Consider the following 19,974-nt stretch of genomic DNA (forward strand, 5'->3'; position numbering starts at 1 on the left):
GAGGCAGGGGCAGCCGCAGCGGAGGTCGGCGAGGCAAGAGTGCCTGCCTTTGACTGGCATCAAACAGTGGATGTCCCTGTGAATCGGTTTATACTCAATGGAGAACAATTGGAACACATCAGGCAAAACATAAATCCTTTGGGGGGTGTAAGAGACAGTTTAGGAACTGATATTTGTGAAAAGATACTTAACTACCTGTCTTGAATACAAATGCCAATTGCTCTGATCCAGTATTTTTAACTTTTTGCAGACAGACTTCAAAATGTTAAATACCCATGTTTGTGAATAAACAAGCTCATATCTTGATTAATGATAACTTTTAAGAATTAAACAAATTCAAAACTGTTAATTGTGTAACTTATTTCAGGGTGCCAGGGTACTGAGAGATTTAATATCAATTTGTTCTATGATTGTCATGGTAATTCTTTGTAGATGGCTATAGGAAATTCACATAAATGAATAAAATCATTACACACGTTTTAGAATAAGCAAGCACTCGTAAGGTTTATTACTGACAAACAAACCAAATACAATTTAATATATAAAATACTTCAAAAGCATTCTGTAAACAAAAACAAGTTTTAGAATCTCATTCAAATATCACTTGGAATTATCAAAAAAAAAAATTTAAAACTTCAGGCCTCCCCAAACTGGGAAGCACAGCCTAGTCCAAGCTCCATGTTATTTTTGAATTCAGTGTAAGTCTGGCCTACAGGTAAGTGAAGAACCAGTGAACATGTGTTGGCCTTTGGAAACCTCGCTAGTCCATCATCTGGGTGCAAAAATGCCAGCTCTGGCTGCATTGGAAAACCCACTGCTGGGATTCGTTGAAGGCCAGTGGCAAAAATGAGCACATGCTCAAGAGTTATTGGATGGGCAAGTCCACCTGTATAGAAATACAAAAAGAATGCATCATAGCAAATTGTTGACTTTATGAAAATAATTTTATACACACAAAAAACACATTTTCTGTATCATCTGTCAGAGATACTCCTACCTTCAACCTCTAGGAGCCAATCTTTCCAGAAGGCAATGGTCCTGGCTTCCAACCGCCTTCGGTTTGATGCTGGCAAAGATCGACACCTGGCATGGAAAAGTTCCACAATATCGCTGGCCTTCAGTGGCGTTGGGTCGTAAAGAAAGACTTTTTCAAAAGCTTGAGGGTGTGAGGTTACCATCTGAAGGACCCCAAGTGTAGTCAGTCCCTATTTAAATCTGACACCAAAAAAGAAATAAGATTACAATCTGAATTGAAGTATTTACATTTTTACTCTGGTACTGATTTTTATCATTCATAATTAGAGTAAATGAGTTGTTTAAATTATGTAATCATTTCAAATATTAACAGAAGGTGAAATGCATTCCAAGGCTCATATGAACTTGAGTAGTTGTCGACTAACCTTTTCTGCTTATTATCAAATATTGTGAACTTGATTTTTACCAATTATCGTCTAGCCTATTCTATAATTTTGTAAATTATTAAAAATCATTTATTGTGATTTCCAGATATTTTTTTTGCTTATGTGGAACAAACCACCATTAAAAGACTTTGGAAAATCTGGAGAAATCTCTGTATGTTAAACAAAGTCGTAAGCTATCCAAACCATTGTTTACATTCACTCCCTTCTGCATCCCCAAAGACAAGTTAAAATTAACAGCCAATGCAGCCTTTCAGTGTGATTAATTCCGTTCTGTCTTTAATTCTGAAAGACACTCATCCCAGTCTCTCTGTGGCTACCCAATCATCTAACTCACTCTTTACAAAAAATGTTGCAGCATTAGATCTTTTATTAAATAATATATATATATATATATATAATTATATAGTATAATATACACTATGCTATCCAAATACTATACAACCTCAGTTTCAACATGTGAAATGAATACAAGTACTGAGAACTTACTGTGTGAGGGCTGCATTGATTCGGCCTTCACAGTAAAACTGAAGAACAGCTTCCATCAACTCCTTCCTGTGCTCCAAGGATCTGAGGTGCCGTAGAGCTCCCATCAGCGCCAACTCTTCAGCAGTTTCACTAACAGCCTCCCTGGCATCATCAAGCGTATCTGCACTGTTTATCTGGGGGTAAAAAATAACACTAGCTTTGATATAGTAAATTAGCATCCATGTTAAAGCAAGAACTGTTAGCCAACAATGTTCTTCATTAAATAACTTTTACCAATTGAGGACTGATCTCCACGGCAGAACCTTGGACACTAAGTATTATAAAACAAAAGATAAAAATATGTTACATGTGTTTACTGATTCGTAAACTTGCCTTCTCCAGTTTAGCTCTGAGACCATGGTCTACCACGTCCTCAATGGTTGCTGGGCCAGATGGTAAACCAAAGACTTGGCTGAAAAGCCTTTTTGAAAAGAAGTTAGGTGACACTCCCCCGTGGATCAGGCAAACAGACAACATCTGTCCCACGCTTTTGTAGGTGTTGGTGTGAAGTGCTGCATGAGAAAAGTACACTGAATGATCAACCACAACAATTGTGAAAAAGTCGTTATACGCATGCGTAATTTCAAGAGGCTTAATTTTCTAAAAAGTTAAAAATCATTAACTGAATTATACAAGGAACTTTTAAATAAATGTACGGATTTGGTTATTTTGCTTGCATTTAAACTTACCAATGCTGTCAAGTGCAAGGATGCGTTCTTCTGGAGGCCCTTCAAATATTTGGTGCCCTTGTAGTTTTCCCATAAGCAGTCTGCAAAACTCTCTGGTAGGCCCACCATCATCTACGGCCCCTTCTCCTCGACCATCCTCATCAATGAAGACGATGTCTAGTTTTGACTCAGGGTCAAAGGTTGGCCTGTTGAAAGCTCTTAGAGCACATTCAAACTCTTCATCACGAAAAACGTTTATTTGATTGGCAGTAGGAGCAAGATGGTGAACCCTTGCCTTCAGAGTCAGCAGTGCAGCAGCAATGTCAAAAGCTCTGCATAGGGGGTGGGGAGTGGGGGCGCAGAAGAAATGTCTCTTTTAATACATACAAACAATGTAAAATGCAACATCAATTTAATGCAGGCATTATATATTTATTGTAAAAATTGTTTTTCCATACAGCTATGAATTACATGTAAAGTGGCACATAATAAAGGATGTGATTTTTAATAGCAGCAGGACTGGATAATATGAAAATATATACTGCTATACTATTATAATTGTTAATGCTAAATGAAATCAAACTCTGACAATTAATATACAAGATGTTTGTGTTCAAGTACTTACTCTTCAATATCCTCCTGGTCTGGGCTTAATGGACTGAATGAAGGACTCTGGGATGGAGAAGGAGCAGGAGAAAATATGGGGGCTGCAATGGGTGAAGAGGGAGCAGGAGAAATGGTGGTGATAGTGGTGGGTGGAGAAGGAGCAGGAGAAAATATGGGGGCTGCAATGGGTGAAGAGGGGGCAGGAGAAATGGTGGTGATTGTGGTGGGTGGAGAAGGAGCAGGAGAAAATATGGGGGCTGGGATGGGTGAAGAGGGGGCAGGAGAAATGGTGGTGATCGTGGTGGGCGGAGAAGGAGCAGGAGAAAAGGTGGTAGATGGTGCAACTGGGTATGGGCCACTTGCTATGGATGAATTTGATATAATATTCTGAAATGAATTGATAAACAGAGTTAACATATGAAGGCTTACTTAAAATGGCTAAAAACGATACAACGAATACAGTAAACATAATGATCCCCTCGCAGAGAATTACATACAATGGGAACTCACCTCCACTTCATCCCCTGACATCCACAGAATGTACAAAGTACACTGTGCAGTGATTCCATTGTCTGCTAGTGAACCTCTTTGGGTACTCAGGATTGAGATAGGAGACATAGCTTTCTGGAGTGAAAATATTTCACTGGCCATGTCTACATTACCTGCAAAGGCAACTAAATCCTGCAAATTCAAAGTATGTACATTTATTACTTATAAGCATGCAGACAGCTGTGATCTCTGAGGAGAAATATAATAAGGGGAACACACCTGAAATAGCTGACTTGGTAGGAAGCGCCTCCTTTTTAAGCCACCATCAGGATATTTAAACTGAATGACCATCCCATTTTCAGGCTCTGGTATGGAATCAATCCATTCATTTCTTGTATTTATTACCTAGACACAAATAATTGTAAATGTAAGTGATTGATTTAAGGTTTTAGTCTTTATAGGGCAATACCTATTACTTAACTAACTTACGTGTACTCTTCTTAGTTCACGCTCCAGGAGTTGCCTTCGCCTTCTCTCCTAATGTAAAATGAAACTTAAGTTTAAGTGCTATTCAACAGCTCAATCCAATCTACCTAAACAAGAAGGGATTCTCACTGTCTAAACTTAATTTTGCACATTTAGAAAGTGTAAGTTAAGTGCGCAAGTTGGTTATATGATTGTCTGCATTTTCTTACCCTTTCTCTGTCTATTTGCAGAGAAACTTGATATTCTTCATCCTGTTGGCAACGCAGGGCACGCCACTGCAGCAAGACTGTACTTTCTCTTGCAACAGACTGGTTGTCATCCGGATCTATGAAAATGTCCTGAAATTATAGAGGATATAGCTTATGTACAGAAAAGCAAGAATTATACTGTTATGCTGTTTGATCCCCAATTCACAAAATAAGGCTTCAAACTGATTTAGACAAAAAGCATTACTAAATGCTTTTTAGTAATACTAATTACTTAATATGTTTAATATATTATTGGTTTAAAATAAGCATTAGATAGAGGTCATGATTTGGGAAAATGTTTTTATGTCATTACCTTATTATGCCTGAACATGTAACCTTGAAAGAACACCCTCTTATTGATGTTAACTGTGAAAGAACTGACAGTCTGTCATAGTATGGATTTTAACCAAATACCCTTCACATACCTTCCCTGATCTGTCTTGCTCCTCTTCATTAAACCCATTTTGCTTATCCTCCTCCACCTCCAAGTTTTGTTCCTCTTCCTCCAACCCGTTTTGTTCTTCCAACATGTTCTGGTTTTCCTCCAGCATTCCATCCCCCATGCTGTGGACATTCCTGACCTCTTCTTCCCCATTTTCCTGTTAGATTAACAATGAAAAAATGCAATCCAAAATAATACAAGTCAAATGTGTTTTTACTTTTTTACTTTTATATTAATGCAGACAATGCAAAACATTGCACACATTTCAAAAGGCATGGCTGCAGAAAAGAGGGTATAAGCACTTGACTGGCCTGTCTACAATCCTGATCTGTCCCCATCAGACAATGTTGCACACATTAGGAGGTGTTTCCAGAAAGAATGGGACAGTACAACACATGAAACAATTTCATTATTTTTATCCTCAGGTACAAAGACATCCTTTAAGTGTTGTGATAACAAATGGCACCATTACAAAGTGGTTAATAAGGTCAAACAAAAGATCATTCACCTTGTATGTTTAAGGTGGCAGTAAATTCAGGATTTTGTAGATAAAATTATATGAGGACAAATTTAAATGCCTGCAGGAGTGAGGTTTTGTAGATTGAAAAGAGGCAGTACAGTGTACAATGCATCTTATATGATGTGTGTAAAATAGTTCACAAAGCAGATGTAGAGTATGGCATGATGCAGTGGCAAAAATCCCAATCTGCAGGGAATTTTGGTCAGGTCTGTGGCCAAAACACCAAACTGATGGACAGGGAATACTGACAGATTTAACGGCTTGTGGACCAAAACTGCTGTACTTCCAGGCAATAATTGCTTCAAGAAGTAAATGCAGATCCTTCACAACCAATTTCTGAAAGAACACTGTAGAGAAATGCATACCATGTAGCAAGCTTAAAACTCACTAATGGACCCTGTCAGTCAGTTTCATGTTTTGGCCGCAGTTCTGACAGGAATTTCCAGTAAACTGGATTTTTTTGCCACTTCTGGGAGACCCATATTATTGATTTAAACAAGACATTCACATGTACCACCTCTTCTCAATGTACAGTGTATAGCCTGATCATTTTAGTACAATGCCTTCTGCAATGGCCTGAAATAACTATTACCCTCAACAAGCAAGGTGACTATTTTTTTTAGTGTCCCTATCGTTTTTAAAATGTGTTGCAGAGTTGAGGTGCAGAAATGGTGTGTATTAAAAATTAAATGAATTTGACAAAAACATGAAATTAGATTAGTTCTTTCTACACTAAAACAAAAAACAAAGTAAGCATAGTATTGTAAACTGCATGTTTAATTTAATTATAAAGCATTTAAAATGCCCTGGAATTTGACTCAAGTGACAGTATCATACCATTTTTCTGATGTAAACGGCTGATCTTCTTAGCACAGAACAGGCTTTTATAGCAGCCGGACAGACTGAAGTAAGCTCCAGTCGGAGGATTCTCCTCTGTCTGTCAACTCTGAAAAGGCAAAAGTCACCTTGTACAGCAGGAAATTCTTCTCTTATTTTTTCAATAAAAGCAGCTTCTGGCATGGAGAGTGGCACTACAACTTTTTTCACTGTTGATCCCGCTGTTGAGGAAAAGATAAAAACATAAAGGTTGAAAACATTTTACATTTAATTAATTCATTATACTGTATATTGTCTCCTGCATATTAGAAAGCTGAAATTTGAGACAACAAGCTAATACACGATTTCATTGTTTCTAAATAAATCTATAAACATAGTAGCAATTGTGAACACATTCGTTTGGAGAATCCGGTCATAGTCTTCAGAAATGCAGCATTTCTTTGTGATAAAGCTCCTTAAAAATAAAAAAGCTACCTTCCTATGCTAAAGAGACTCATGGCTGTTGAGTCTCAAAGCATTACATATGTCCAATTATCAAAATGTGAAATGCAAAAAAGGGGAATGCTGAATAAATGGAAATGAAACAAGTAACATTTTTTCTAAATAAAGATGCTGTTCCTTACTTGAACAGCTTGTCAGTTAATTCAACATGTCTGACAGGTATAAAACATGTTATACTATATGGGAACCCATCTCAACATTCAGGTTTCCTTTTAAACAATTTTAAATTAATCTTGTCTTTACCCCTGTCTAAGTCTGATCCCGCAACTTACGCCTTGGTATAAACAGTGTGTCTTGGCCACTTGTAAGAACAGCCAATCTTATTGTCGTCAGCCGCTGTTTGGCTGGTCCTGTCCTCCTGGGCTCCTGATCTCTTCTAAACTCTTTATGAGAAAAATCACTGAAGTTAGATCATTGGAAATAAAACTATTTTCACCAAGTTTTACATGACGCATAACGGAGGCTTTTTATGAAATTATTCCTTCACTAATGTAAAAACTGAGCTAAACTTTGTAAGTTTGTCACATTTGGGGTACAAGCCAGCACTTAACTGAAAAAAAAATGCAGCTGCATAAAATATGAAGAACAACATTTTGTAATATGGATTTGACTAGGCTCCCCATCCCCAAGCACATGTTGCACCCACAAGGACGTGTTAGCTTGCTATGCTACTCAGAAGGATGAGAAGGCTCAGAAAAGTGGCTAGGTTAGAAGGTCTATTTACTTTACATTTTTGTGCATTATAACTCCATGAATAATATACATATATTATTTGTTCTGCTTAATGTATTCTTTTTTGCAAACAAATAGTAAAAGTCTTACATTTAATAATAACAATAAATAAATAAATTATATTTCAGTAAGATTAGATTTGTTTTCTACAGGAAGTTTTCCACAGGAACAAATAATACCTGCCATTGCCTATGTCACATTTAGGATTAAACTTGCACTTGCATTTCATGTCAAACCTATCCACCAAACCTGTGTATTTTATTTTGACAATATATTGAAATGTATTGTATCTTTTGCATCTGTGAAATCATACAGATGGAACACTGTATTCAAACTAATATTGTCTATATAAAAATCTCACAATACATCAATTACAGCAACTTCAGTCTGTTCTTAAATATTGCCAATGACTTAATGACTGGCTTTTAAATCCCATAAAACATCCATAATCACAACTTCATTCTGATCTAAGACACGTGTATCTACCTGTTACAACACCTGCCAACTTGTACTAACAAAGTTTAAATCTAGTATATTGTGGACATTTAGAGTTACCAGATCACAAGGTATATGAATTTAAATCATATTACATCAATCTGATTCCAGTGTAACCCCTGTCTGTAGCATTTGATCCATATGTATGAATTGATTTGATGTAATCTAATATTCAAGAATGGAATTAACTTAGAATGAATATTATGAAATTTAATAAATAGATTAAAATGGATTAAAGTAGGAGATAACTCATAATATGTCATAATACCGCCAACACTGCCTGCACTATTTATTGGTGCTATTTGGCCTGACTGTAGTATTTATCTGTCTAAACGAAAAAACTAATCTTACAAATGAATCTTCAGCCTTTCTAGGGACTATGACTGAACACATGATTCATTAGTGCAAATTTGTTTACTTTTAACAAACTAAGCCTACATAGTGCAGCCTCCTCCCAATGAAACTACCAGTTTAGATGGTGGGAGATTTAAAAAAATATATACACATTTTTTTTCAATTTGAAGATAAGACCTAATGTTAGCAAAATTTTAGTTTACAATCCTTAGATTTAGATTAATTCATTATGCCTATTCCCACTTTATAGGTAATCTCAATCCTTGAAACACAGGTTAGTGATTCATGAGGGATATCAATAAGCTTTTTTCACGCAAGGAGAAGGGGTCAAGTTCCGGGCGAGGTGATGGGTAAACCAATTTCCGGTTTGGAGCACCGCTACGAAAATAAATGGGTTTTATCATTCCTATTTTTTCCCCTGCAAGACGATGTTGCCAGAACCGTCGTGGAACTATCGAGGAACTATCGAGCGAAACTCCTTAAGGGATATAAGTTCTTTTTCGAGCAGTTTAATTTTGATTATAAAGGTAAATGGCTCCAGTTCTGTAGTTGAGGTTAACCGAGTTAGCCTCTTAGCTCCGTGCTCACTTAACCTTCTAAGTTATCATTTAAGCCTTCATCAAACTGTTTGTTTATCTTATTGTTAAATAAAGTATATAGTTTATTGTACTATTACAGGTGCCTGCATTTATTGTGTCTAATGATTTTGTGTGTTTAGTGTCCAATGTTGGTGATAAGGAGATCCTTGTCTAGGTTAGGTCTAGGTGCTACTGGTGTTCTGTCGAGATATGCTACCCATCCGATATATGCTTCTTACAACCAGCGCGCCCGCACAGACCTATTTTTTTTTTTTTTTTTTACGATTTTTCAGTTTATGTTTATCTACAACTCAGTCATCTTTTGTCAAAAGTGTGAATAGCAATTAATACCAAAAATAGCAATAATAAGCATTTAAAATACAAAATATATTTATCTAATCATGTCTAATTACCTAAACATTACTTTTGGATACATTAAGTTATTCAGTTGTTTAGCTTATCCAAATATCCTTTTGGAAGCATATTTATAAAAGTGTGCTTATGTTTGTATTTGTAAATATATGTTAATGGGAAACATAGACTAAAGTAGCACGATTAGACATGGTAGCACAACCGGTCATAACACCAGTCCTTAAAGAAAAGCGAGGAACCACATAAGATATTTCGGATAGAACAGGTCAGCTGGCTCACGGTTACAGCACTGCAGTTCGCCATTTTAATTTCCCCAAATATATTTTTAATACAACCTGATGGTCTGTTGATTTTTATATAGTCCACAACACACACATTTTGCCGTCACGTGGATGAAAGGAAAGGCATGTTTTAGAAGAATACACGTATGATGTGCAGGATTAAGCTAAATAAAGTGGAATTAAACTGGATGCAGACTACAGCTGATGTTTCTGAGTATTCTGGGGTACATTTTTGTTGAAGTATTTTGCGAGACTACATCCTCCTTATTAGAGTAAGCCAAGCATCCTCTTTAATAAAACCCTTAAACTGTGGTACTAAACTACACTCCGTAATTTAACGTACCTTCTGATGCTGCAGTTCGGTTTGTTTAGTTCAGTAGTAAACATCCTATTCATCTTATTCTACTTTAACAAAGAGATAATGTTTACCAAAGGTAACGTTAAAGGATATTGTTCCTAGTAAGTTAACCCACAAACTTAACCAACCTGTCGACCATTGTCCCAGAAGTGGAAGGCCTACCTTCCGTTGCAGATGCTCGATTAACAAGCTGTTGAAATCGATCAGCTATTGCTTGAAGCCTCTGCTGATTCATTTCTGAATATTGAAAACTACATGCATATAATCACTACTAAATAGATTTTACAGATTAAAATTAAATACATTTAAACATTAGGTGTGTAAAGCTCCCCAGTACTTACAAGGAGCATCACAGGTGCTATGGTCAGCGGTGCGCGCCAAAGAATGGGGGCGAGGTCAGGGTGGGTCTTTGGAGGGGCTTTTTTGCAGTGTTTGGATTCCCCCCCTCAGATGTGAGTGCAGTGGTAGCACCCAATTTTAAAGTTACGTGTTAACGCGGCACATTTTGCCGTCTTAAGACGTTGTTACGTGTTAGGACGGCACAAGTTATGGCAAGCCAACTAAGCCAAAACGTGTGGGAAAGAAACGCCTCCACGCGTAAAAATATGACGTGTCCACACGTAAAAAAATCACGTGTACAGGCGGTAAAACTGTTCGTGTATACACGTTTTGGCATCTAACATCCAATCGGTAAACGCGCCTATGCATACATTTGCATTGTAATAAGGCAGCCTGACAACACATGATGTCATGCAACGTATTGTATTCCATATTCATAAGACGCTTACGTGGGTAACAACGCAGTGTCTACGTACCGTGACATAGCCCCATACATACTCATACACACTCTGCACGCAAGGTCCACATAACTGAAACGTTGTAATCATGTGTCTATGATGTACCCCCTATTTCACATGATGTAACCCCCGCCATTTTATATCCATAGTGTTTACCCTGCCTTTAGGTCAGTGCAATCATGGCTCTGCAAAATTTTCTGTTGAATTGTAGAACAGTTTTTGCTAACTGCACAAGGCTTGCAATGTCAGATCATGTTCAATCAGATGCTGAGCACATACTGACAAGGTAAGAAGACATAGAACTTGGAATCTTTTAAAAAAACAACTCACTTTTTAATGAATCTTAAACAAGGTTATAAATTAACTAAACGATTTTGGTTTGCAAGACTTTCAACCAAAAAAAAAAAAATAGTTAAGCTAATGTGCAAATATTACCTTGGTTAGCAGTGTAGTTGTAATAGTAGGACAATGTTTTAGGACCACTTTTAAAAAAACAAACAGTTTACTTCTAGAAAAAACTTTAATATTACGAGATTAAAGTCGCAAAGATTACAGCCTTCCGAATGGCTTTATTTGCCGCCCAAAGTGCAAGTGAAGCTTTTACCAGCTTCTTCTTAAATCGGGCAGAACACAGCCTCGGGAGCTGCAAGGAGCAGGACATGCTCCAGTCACAACCACAGCGCAGCTCTCTGACTAAACCGGGATTTAAGGCCAGGTAAAGAGGGGAGAAGCTGTCACACGACCCCTTCTCGGCAGCTCCAGATAAACACAGACGGGGCCGAACCCCCTCTAAACACCCATGAAAATCTGTGTTATATCTGGGGAAGAGGATGCATATAGGTTGCTCGCGGTCGGCGGACCACGAGCTGTTAAAGTGCACCTAACCACCCCATTAAAATATTTAATTGACTGACATCTACCTCTAACCATAGATTCACAAAAGGCAGAAAAAAACAATATAACCACTTCTAAACATTCCAAACTTATTTAGACTTGACTTTTCTTTTTTAATGTTGTCACAAAACTGGGAGGTGCTATTAAAGATAATCCAAAGGAAAATAAAACATGAATTAATCAACCTTGTATTGTTTTCAGAATGGAAATAATGATGAGGAGTGTTCAGTGGGCTAGAGGAAGACTTATTGAGCCAGATTTGTCAGATGGAATGCTCAGTATAATTTCTGAGTTCTTGGAGGAAATGCAAGCCTTTACACATATACAAGGTTGGTTGAATTACTCTGCTGTTAACAGTGTACTGTGGTTAAGAAACACTGTTTTAGTCAATTAATTTGAATTAATAAATATTTAATTACGAAAAGGAATTTTCATCATTCTTTATGTAATGTTGTCAGGTGACATTGGATACCATGCTCCGCGAGTCATGGGACCGATTGGTCGACCAAGGATCCATGTAACACAGGAAGAAGTGACGTTTTTGTTATCGTTTAATTTTACAATACGTCAGATTTCTGAAATTTTAGCTGTGTCAAGGCGGACAGTTACACGACTTTTAAGGTAAGATTGACACATTATTGAGCTGTATTAATTAATTAACAAACACACACAAACACGCTAGGGTTGTGCCGATGGAGGATATCATACCACTTTTTTGTTTTTCCAGAAACATTCACTGACACAGTTTTTACCTAAACAATAAACAGAATAAAGATAAAATAACATTGCTGGTTTATCTTCTCAGCGTGAAGCCCAGTCAGTTTCCTATGCGCTCTTAAAATAGGAATGTCAGCGCGCACCTGCCTCTTAAGGGGATGGATACTGACACACTAATTGGTTTATTTCACGTTATGCCCAAAACACACCCATGAATAATTAAGGAAACTAAAACAAACACACACACAATTAAATTACAAAACATATAACATACATTTAATACATTACAATAAATTCAAAATACATTAAAATAAATGTACTCACTTACCACACATAAGATATATTTAATGCATGTAATACATTAAATACATATAATACACTTGAAGGCAACTATCTTACTAAAAGCACCACTGTACTTTCTTGGTTTTGTGTATCCATTGAATTTATTCGTTACATGTAATCATATTAGAATTAAGTGGGAACTTACATTAGTCTATTATATATAGTATATAATGTGTGTGTGTGTGTGTGTGGGGGGGGGGGGTGTATCGGACAAAATGAAAATTCACTACATTTAATTTAATTTATTGTAGAGTAACCATTTTATTATTCATTTATGTGGATTTACCATTTACCATTTATTTATTTGTCACATTAAATGTACAGAATGGGCAATTGATTCGTATATGCAAACCATTTTTTATCTCAAACAGGCGCTACAACCTGTCTCTCAGAGGACGCTACACAAATCTGTCTGACAACGATCTGGATGAGAGGGTCAGAGAGGTGGTGGGTGGAAATGATGAACTCGGCATAGATGCTGTCCGAGCACGGCTTGCAAGTGAAGGCATCATCTTGCAGAGAAACAGGATTCGTCAGAGCTTAATCCGAACAAACCCAGAGGGAGCAGCAACCAGGACAATGTCACACAGAATGCACAGAAGAACCGAGCCAAACTCGTTGTGGCATATTGACGGCAATCACAAGTTAATCAGGTATATGGTAATTCCTGCTTATTTTATTTTATATATGCAATTTAATGCATTTGTGCATGGCAGATGTGAATACAGTAACGTGTAATGCCATTAAATAACCCTTGTGTGGTGTTCGGGTCTGTGGGACCCGTTTTAATTTTTCATCAAATGATACTAAAAAATATTTGTTCTAACTTAAACTCATTGGCATTGGCTCATTTTTTGTGAAGAACATATATCAAAGCTCATTTTCGATAAACACACAATATACACCCCCCCACCCCCCTCACATTTATATTAAATACAGTATGTTTAGCCAAGGGCTAATAAACATTGCTTCATTTGTAAATTTGAAACTAAACTAAACTTTCTACTCAAATCTTGAGTTTAATTCATTTTCTTTTACATTTTATAAAAAAAAAAACAAATAAAAAAAGAGTAGCACGTTTTAAAAGAAATGTAACATAAGAAAGGTAAAGGGCAAATATTAACAATGTAAACTGTTTATATTTCTTGCAATTTAGGTGAAGCAAGCATGTGTAAAGCATTTTAATGTAGAATTGCTTAATTTAGCTGAATTTAATACAAAAGTTACAAAAGTAAACGAGTGACAAAAATATGAACACCACACAAGGGTTAAATATACTAGTATGTAAACTAAACAATGCCAGTATGAACATGGTGCTATTTATTTATTTTTATTTTAGATGGAGAATTGTAATTCACGGGGGAATCGATGGATACAGTCGGCTTGTTGTGTTTTTGAAAGCCTCCAACAACAACTCCAGCAATACTGTTTTTGAGAGCTTTGTTGAAGCGATTCAGGAACATGGAGTGCCTTCCAGAGTGCGCTGCGATCAAGGTGGGGAGAATAATGAAGTCTGTTTGTTCATGGAGGCGTTTGTCGTTCGTATTCTGACGACTCTTAAGGCCTCCCTTAAAGGGAAGCCTTGGCTAGCTAAAATGAGCTCTAAGTCTATCTAGACTTGCATCAACATAAAAGTTTTAAGTTCAACACTGTGAGGGAAAATCAACATTTATTCCATGTATTCCTGATTTACTTCATGTATTCATAATCAATTATACTGATTATTCCTGTTAATCATTCAATATTCATCCTGTTAATCATTCAATCAGTATTTTATCATTGAGTGTTATGTGAACTTATATTCTCTGATAAGGCCATTCATTCAGACTTAAGGGCAAAGATTATAAAAGCAGCTTCTGCCTGGAGACTAGCGGGTCATAGCAAATGGTGTTTTCTGATTTATGAATTATTCTCTCCTAAGGAATGGAAATTAAGTTTGCCTGGAAACTGTTTTGTCATAGTAAATAGAGCTTTCTGATTTATGAATTATTCTTGACTTTTGCTTATTCGTGCGTTTTCGGTTCCTCTTTTCAAGAGAACATCTGTTCAGCATCCTTCCTCCTGTAGGCACGAGGCATGTACAAAAGTGCGAGTCAAGAGAGACTTGGGGCTCTCTGACTTCCTCATCTGCTATCGCTTGCTTGCTTGTATTCTTGCTTTTGCAACTTCAATAATAAAAACCTATTCTTTGGCATCCCGGCTCGTTGACTGTCGTTTGTCGATTTCCACGACAAATTGGCGTCCCTGGGTGGGCTGCTCGTGCACCGGGACCTCTAGACCCTGCAAGAAAAGCGGAGGACGCTCTTGGGTTAAAAAAAGAAACCCAACCTTAGAACCTCAACTGTTTTTTAGAGGAAAAGGCGTTTTCTCTGGGGGTCGAGGGGTGTCCGGGGCCGCTGCAGCCGCACCACGTGTGAGTATATTTTTATATCTTTCTTCGTCTGGTTTGAGCCCCCTGGCACACAGTCTGAGTTGATGTGAAGAGGTTAGAGGCAAAAGGAGGAACCTGTAATTTTTTTTGGTGCTGTGTGTTTGCCTCAATCCAAGATTTGGGGCATAGCCCAGAAAAAAATGGTTCCTGGGGGGCCGGATAACCCGCCTTTGTATGACGATATTTAAAGGTTAAAGATTTTTTCCCCTGGTTTTTTGTGAGAAAACGGAGGGCACAGTTTGACGGGGCTGTGAGCACATAGGCACAGCGATAGAGTCGCGAACCTGCTGGTGAAGAAAAATGGATCGATCCCTCATCTGTGTGTTGAGAGCGGGGGGTTTCGGGCCAGAGGGGAAACTTTGTTAAAGTACATTTTTCTAAGGGGAAATGAACGGGGATGCCGAAAGACAAGTGTCTTATGAATTTTTTTGCTATCTAAATTTTTTTTGGCTTTGCTCCGCACCGCTTCCGTTTTTTTTCCCTCACTTCTAAATTTTTCTGTCTGGTTTTTATCCTCTCGTCTTTTCCTGTTTAGAGTGAGTGAAACAGAAGTGTGTGCGTATGTGTTGGAGTGTGTGTGAAACTGTGTGTGAGCGGTGTGACTGATTGAGTGTACGAAGTCGTGAGTGACAACGAAATAGGAAATGGATGAGTCCCACTGCAGGGGAGGAGTCCAAGGTGGAGTAGGTGGAGTTGGTCCAGCCCATTGGGTTTTAGACTGAGAGGTTGATTTTTAATTGTGAATTAACGCTTGTGAGATATCATAGAAAATAGAACATCAGTTCAGTAGGGAAATAGAGTAATACACAGTGAAAATGAGGGACAGAGGCGAACAGAAAAGGAAAAGGCTTCTGTATGGGTATATATATATATATATATATATATATATATATATATATATATATATATATATATATATATGTATATATATATATATATATATATAAGAAAATATAAGGATATAAAAAACCTAAATATACAAGGTAAAGATCTATCTGTAAACGGAGCAGTGCAGTAGATGTTACTAATGGTCATAAATAATTAAATAATTAACAGAGTAAAGTGCAATGACATCTAATATGACAGTGACTAATGTGAAATAGAAATATAATATAATATACATATGCATACGCTATAAGACAGTTCTAAAATAAAAATGTGAAAATGTGAATACCCAATCATGAGTACAGTGTACTTTAATGTAAGCAAGGTTGGGGAAATGTTAATATAAATAATTAAGTTGTTGAATAATGTCGGAGAGGTATGTGACTGGATAGATGATTAGAGAATTTAGAGAATTTAATAAAGGGATTATGGGGTTGGTTAGCAAAACAAATTAAAAATAAAAGTAACTGGAAATTCCAAAATATACTATGCCATGCAGTACTGCTGTGTAAGATGTCCTCAGAGCAGGACAAATAAACATGGTTTCTTGTTTGATTGTTAAATAAATAAGTTTAATAAATAGAAAATGCTACATAGTGAATAGTGAATGAATTAATGAGTGAGCCATTCCAAACACAGCTTTTTATCAGGTGATTTAGTCAATTATCTTACTATTCGTTTCTCATTCAGACTGATCTCAGTTCAGTCCTAGCTGAATGAGACTTATATAAGACGGATGTAATATCTAATTTCTCTATGTTACATTTTGATCCTCATAAGAGGGATAGTTGATTTCAGAAACCAATGAGAAAAGACCTTATTTATTTGAAAATAAAGGTCTTTCTCATTTTAAATAAGGGGAAATAAAATGTGTTTGAAAATGCAGCTCTCTGTTTTGCTTTACAGTATTAAATTAGACTAGAAAGAGATCTGGAAAACGGCATAGATTTAGTTTTCATGCTTATACAATGCCACCTATAAAACAAATGCATAATTTTCTGGCTGTAGCATGAACAAAATCAGCTAAGCAATATAAAATTGTTTCATCTGCATAATGGTAAAGTTTGCAATCTGAAGAAGCAGAGCCAGCAATATAATTTATATATATATATTAAATAAAACTGGACCAAACTTTAACCTTGTGGTACATCTGTGAGATACAGATGCCAAATCTGAATAATTATTCATTGACATGCACTCTTTTGGGTCTATTCCAGAGCAGTGTTATCAAAGCAAATAATTTAAGCTAAATTCAGTGGGAGAGAAAGGGTGATACTGATGGTAATAAGGAAAATCTGTATACAATAATAACAAATAATAAACCATGGGTACTCGGTGCCTTGCACAGGCTTTCACGGCGAACACCAGAGTGTGAGTTTGTGACAGTGTGACATACCTGGGTTTGTGCTCCCTGCAGAAACACTACAGCACTGAATGTTGATGAAACAGTGCTGCTACGCTGTGTGTGGTTCAGTGGGCTAGGCTGGTTAGCCAAAGACGGGTAAGATCCCAACATATTACACAGGGACAACCTAAGACAGGCACAGTCTCGATCTGACCACCACATGCATTTCAACAGAAAACGGAGAAAACATCGTGGAAGGGAAGCGCAGCCCAGGGGGGAGTGAGTGGATGAATGACGTGATGGGGTGTGTGTTCAGTGGAGGCCTGGGCAGGGTAGACCAGCCCAATGGACAGTAAAGAGGGTGAAGCAATTTTGTGTTAAGTTCTCTGAAACAGAAATTCTGTTTCAGAAAAAGGGGGAGAGGTAAATAGATGATCATTATTGCCACCATTATTTGCCCAATAATTATTTTATAGATATAGAGCATTTTTTTTAAACTTTTAGCTTGTTTTATCTTTTAAAGTTTGGTTTTAAAACAACCTCTATGCAGATGAGCAATTACTCTCAGCAATATTGTAACAGTCTTAACTTTAAGACACACCCAATCCTAATTTAAAAAGAAGAAATAAGAAACTTAGAAATCACAAAATTGAACTTTCACTATTCAACATGTGAGCCACTTTTTGAGCAAGGGAAACAGTAAGTGGGATTTGATAAATTGTTTAAGGAAATATATGTATTGTTGATAATTGTGAAAAGCAATCTGCTTGGCATTGTATATGCATAAATACATATTGAAAATATTGAAAAGTAAATGTAAAGCATTGCTCGGATTTACTTGCTATAATAACGTGGACAAAGCAAAGCATAACATCTGTGTTTATTAATATTGATAATATTATTGTCTGTAATGGAACGATTGATACAGAGAAAAATAATCACGTTCCACTTATCCCAATTCTTAAAGCACTAAATAAAATCAACTAAATCTAGAAATCAAGGCTTTATAAAAATCTTGGGAACTGAATAAAGTCAGAATCATAATTTCTTAATAAATAGCACACCGCAGAAAATTAAAGTGGCAGGTAAAATAATATAGCCACAAGCGGTGATGCTAAAGTCCAAGCAAAAGTAACCCAAGAAAGCCCAGTACATCAACATGGAACCATTCCTGAGACAAAAGCCACATTATGTGTAGTTTGTGCAGAGTTTAAAATTTTGGGCCCTGATATTATATCAATCAGTGTGGAGATGAATGGGAGAATAGAGCAGCTGATCATTAAAACTTTGCATGGAGCAATGATAATAAACATGATTCAGATATATTTCCAAATGTTTGTTCCTTATTTATTATCTATGTAGTACTATCAATACAATATAAGAGGATATGCAGGAAGCATTCAGTGGGAGGTTTAACAGCAGGTGCGTTTAAAGCAGCAGCTTTGGGCTGTGAAGCAGTAAAATATGGTCTGTACAATGATGCTGCAGAATTGAGGTGTGTGATCTTTAACTTTGGTTAGTGTTTGTGAGAGTGGAAGTACAAGTGTTTGAGTTTGTTTATGTGTACTTGTGTGGGTGAAGTTGTGTGTGTGTGTTTGTGTGTGTGCATGAGACATAGTGTGTGTCTAGTGGTAAACTAGGTGGTGAAAATTGGAAGTGTTTGTAAAAGCTAATTTGGCTATAAGAGATTAGTTATAGCCATGGGGAAGCAGTTACACTGAAAGGGAAAGGGATGTGAACAAAAGTAAGGTAAAAGCCAGTAATTAATGGTGTTGATAATTAAATGTTGCAATTTAAAATTGAAAAATGACTAAATGTTAGGGATTTAAAGCACTTTTGACAGTAAAGATCATGATTGAGTATAACTGAAAATAAGGACAACCGAAGAAGGTAAGAAAACAAAATTGGGCTGAAATCTGTGCACAGACAAAATTTAAATATGAAATAATTAACTTCCAAGGGGAAATTAGAGCTCAAGTTAAGTGTGATAAATGTATTTTAACCATGTATTTTAACTTGCAGGAAGGAGACACGGAGGACCCCTTAACAGACTTCCAAAATGAATAGAGAACCTTAAAAATGATTATAACGAATCGAAAGTCTTGTTTCAGATCTGTTTACACAGGGGGAGAAGGAGAACGTGGTGCAAAGGTGGACCAGTCCAGACACAGAGTGAGGGCTACTCCGCCATTGCGCACGAAAGGGGAACGAGCATGGCCGGATTGAGCTTTTCCAGGTGACTGAGAGAACAACGTACGCAGATCAACTGATAGGCGAGGGTTCTACAGCTGTACAACAACAGAGATCGCTCACAGAGCAAGCGGGAGGAGACGAGAGAGCAGCAGCTAAAAAGTCTGACCCTCAGCAGGCCGCAGCAGGAAGGAGGGGCAGCTGAATTGCCCACAGCAGCAGACAGCACACAGCAGTGTGTGACGAGGAGAGGAAGTGAGGAAGTAACTGATTGAGCAACGTTTCGTTTGCGTCAAAGTACACTACATACAGAGAGTCTTAAACACATCTCATTAAAAGAATACACATAGTCTTATCACACACCAACTCATACTTTTCATTCACTGATATTGCAGACATCAAGAGCCAGAATAAAGCTCTTCGTACGTGGGGCTGAGGTAGTCTACGAGAAAAAGGAAGC

The 19,974-nt window shown here is 37.1% G+C and overlaps 6 protein-coding genes and 1 pseudogene across 8 annotated transcripts in view; 2 read left to right on the forward strand and 5 right to left on the reverse strand.

The window, feature by feature from the left end:
- The window catches only part of LOC125780501 (zinc finger protein 239-like), a 1,096,042-nt gene that overhangs the window by 939,351 nt on the left and 136,717 nt on the right, over positions 1-19,974 (reverse strand). The gene's annotated exons all lie outside the window — the stretch shown is intronic.
- The window catches only part of LOC125801494 (zinc finger protein 239-like), a 296,877-nt pseudogene that overhangs the window by 239,830 nt on the left and 37,073 nt on the right, over positions 1-19,974 (reverse strand).
- Positions 1-19,974, reverse strand: part of LOC125801190 (gastrula zinc finger protein XlCGF26.1-like) — a 305,433-nt gene that overhangs the window by 176,787 nt on the left and 108,672 nt on the right. The gene's annotated exons all lie outside the window — the stretch shown is intronic.
- LOC125801305 (zinc finger protein 501-like) overlaps positions 1-19,974 on the forward strand; it is a 221,371-nt gene that overhangs the window by 111,954 nt on the left and 89,443 nt on the right. The gene's annotated exons all lie outside the window — the stretch shown is intronic.
- LOC125801365 (zinc finger protein 239-like) overlaps positions 1-19,974 on the forward strand; it is a 362,996-nt gene that overhangs the window by 41,415 nt on the left and 301,607 nt on the right. The window lies entirely within an intron of this gene.
- On the reverse strand, positions 478-1,209 carry LOC125801546 (G2/M phase-specific E3 ubiquitin-protein ligase-like). Its single transcript, XM_049478377.1, has 2 exons — positions 998-1,209; positions 478-886 (listed from the first exon to the last, which is right to left on the reverse strand). Exons 1-2 carry the CDS (start codon positions 1,176-1,178, stop codon positions 636-638), a joined length of 432 nt encoding a protein of 143 aa, XP_049334334.1. The 5' UTR covers positions 1,179-1,209; the 3' UTR covers positions 478-635.
- On the reverse strand, positions 1,904-7,121 carry LOC111196600 (uncharacterized). The gene is made up of 11 exons (XM_049478989.1): positions 7,016-7,121; positions 6,243-6,463; positions 4,869-5,042; positions 4,405-4,533; positions 4,199-4,246; positions 3,989-4,114; positions 3,731-3,901; positions 3,240-3,607; positions 2,636-2,946; positions 2,280-2,458; positions 1,904-2,080 (listed from the first exon to the last, which is right to left on the reverse strand). Exons 2-11 carry the CDS (start codon positions 6,423-6,425, stop codon positions 1,904-1,906), a joined length of 1,866 nt encoding a protein of 621 aa, XP_049334946.1. The 5' UTR covers positions 6,426-6,463; positions 7,016-7,121.

Source organism: Astyanax mexicanus, chromosome 4 (genome assembly GCF_023375975.1).
Source record: "Astyanax mexicanus isolate ESR-SI-001 chromosome 4, AstMex3_surface, whole genome shotgun sequence".
NCBI lineage: Eukaryota > Metazoa > Chordata > Actinopteri > Characiformes > Acestrorhamphidae > Astyanax > Astyanax mexicanus.

What these genes read in the sequence shown, in the direction of transcription:
- LOC111196600 (XM_049478989.1), bottom strand. Translation starts at nt 6,425, where the DNA reads ATGCCAGAAGCTGCTTTTATTGAAAAAATAAGAGAAGAATTTCCTGCT. An exon ending in CCGTTTACATCAGAAAAATG is followed by an intron (nt 5,043 to 6,242) that starts GTATGATACTGT and finishes TTAATCTAACAG; the next exon opens with GAAAATGGGGAAGAAGAGGT. An exon ending in TGCAAATAGACAGAGAAAGG is followed by an intron (nt 4,247 to 4,404) that starts GTAAGAAAATGC and finishes ATTTTACATTAG; the next exon opens with GAGAGAAGGCGAAGGCAACT.
- LOC125801546 (XM_049478377.1), bottom strand. Translation starts at nt 1,178, where the DNA reads ATGGTAACCTCACACCCTCAAGCTTTTGAAAAAGTCTTTCTTTACGAC. An exon ending in TTGGCTCCTAGAGGTTGAAG is followed by an intron (nt 887 to 997) that starts GTAGGAGTATCT and finishes ATTTCTATACAG; the next exon opens with GTGGACTTGCCCATCCAATA.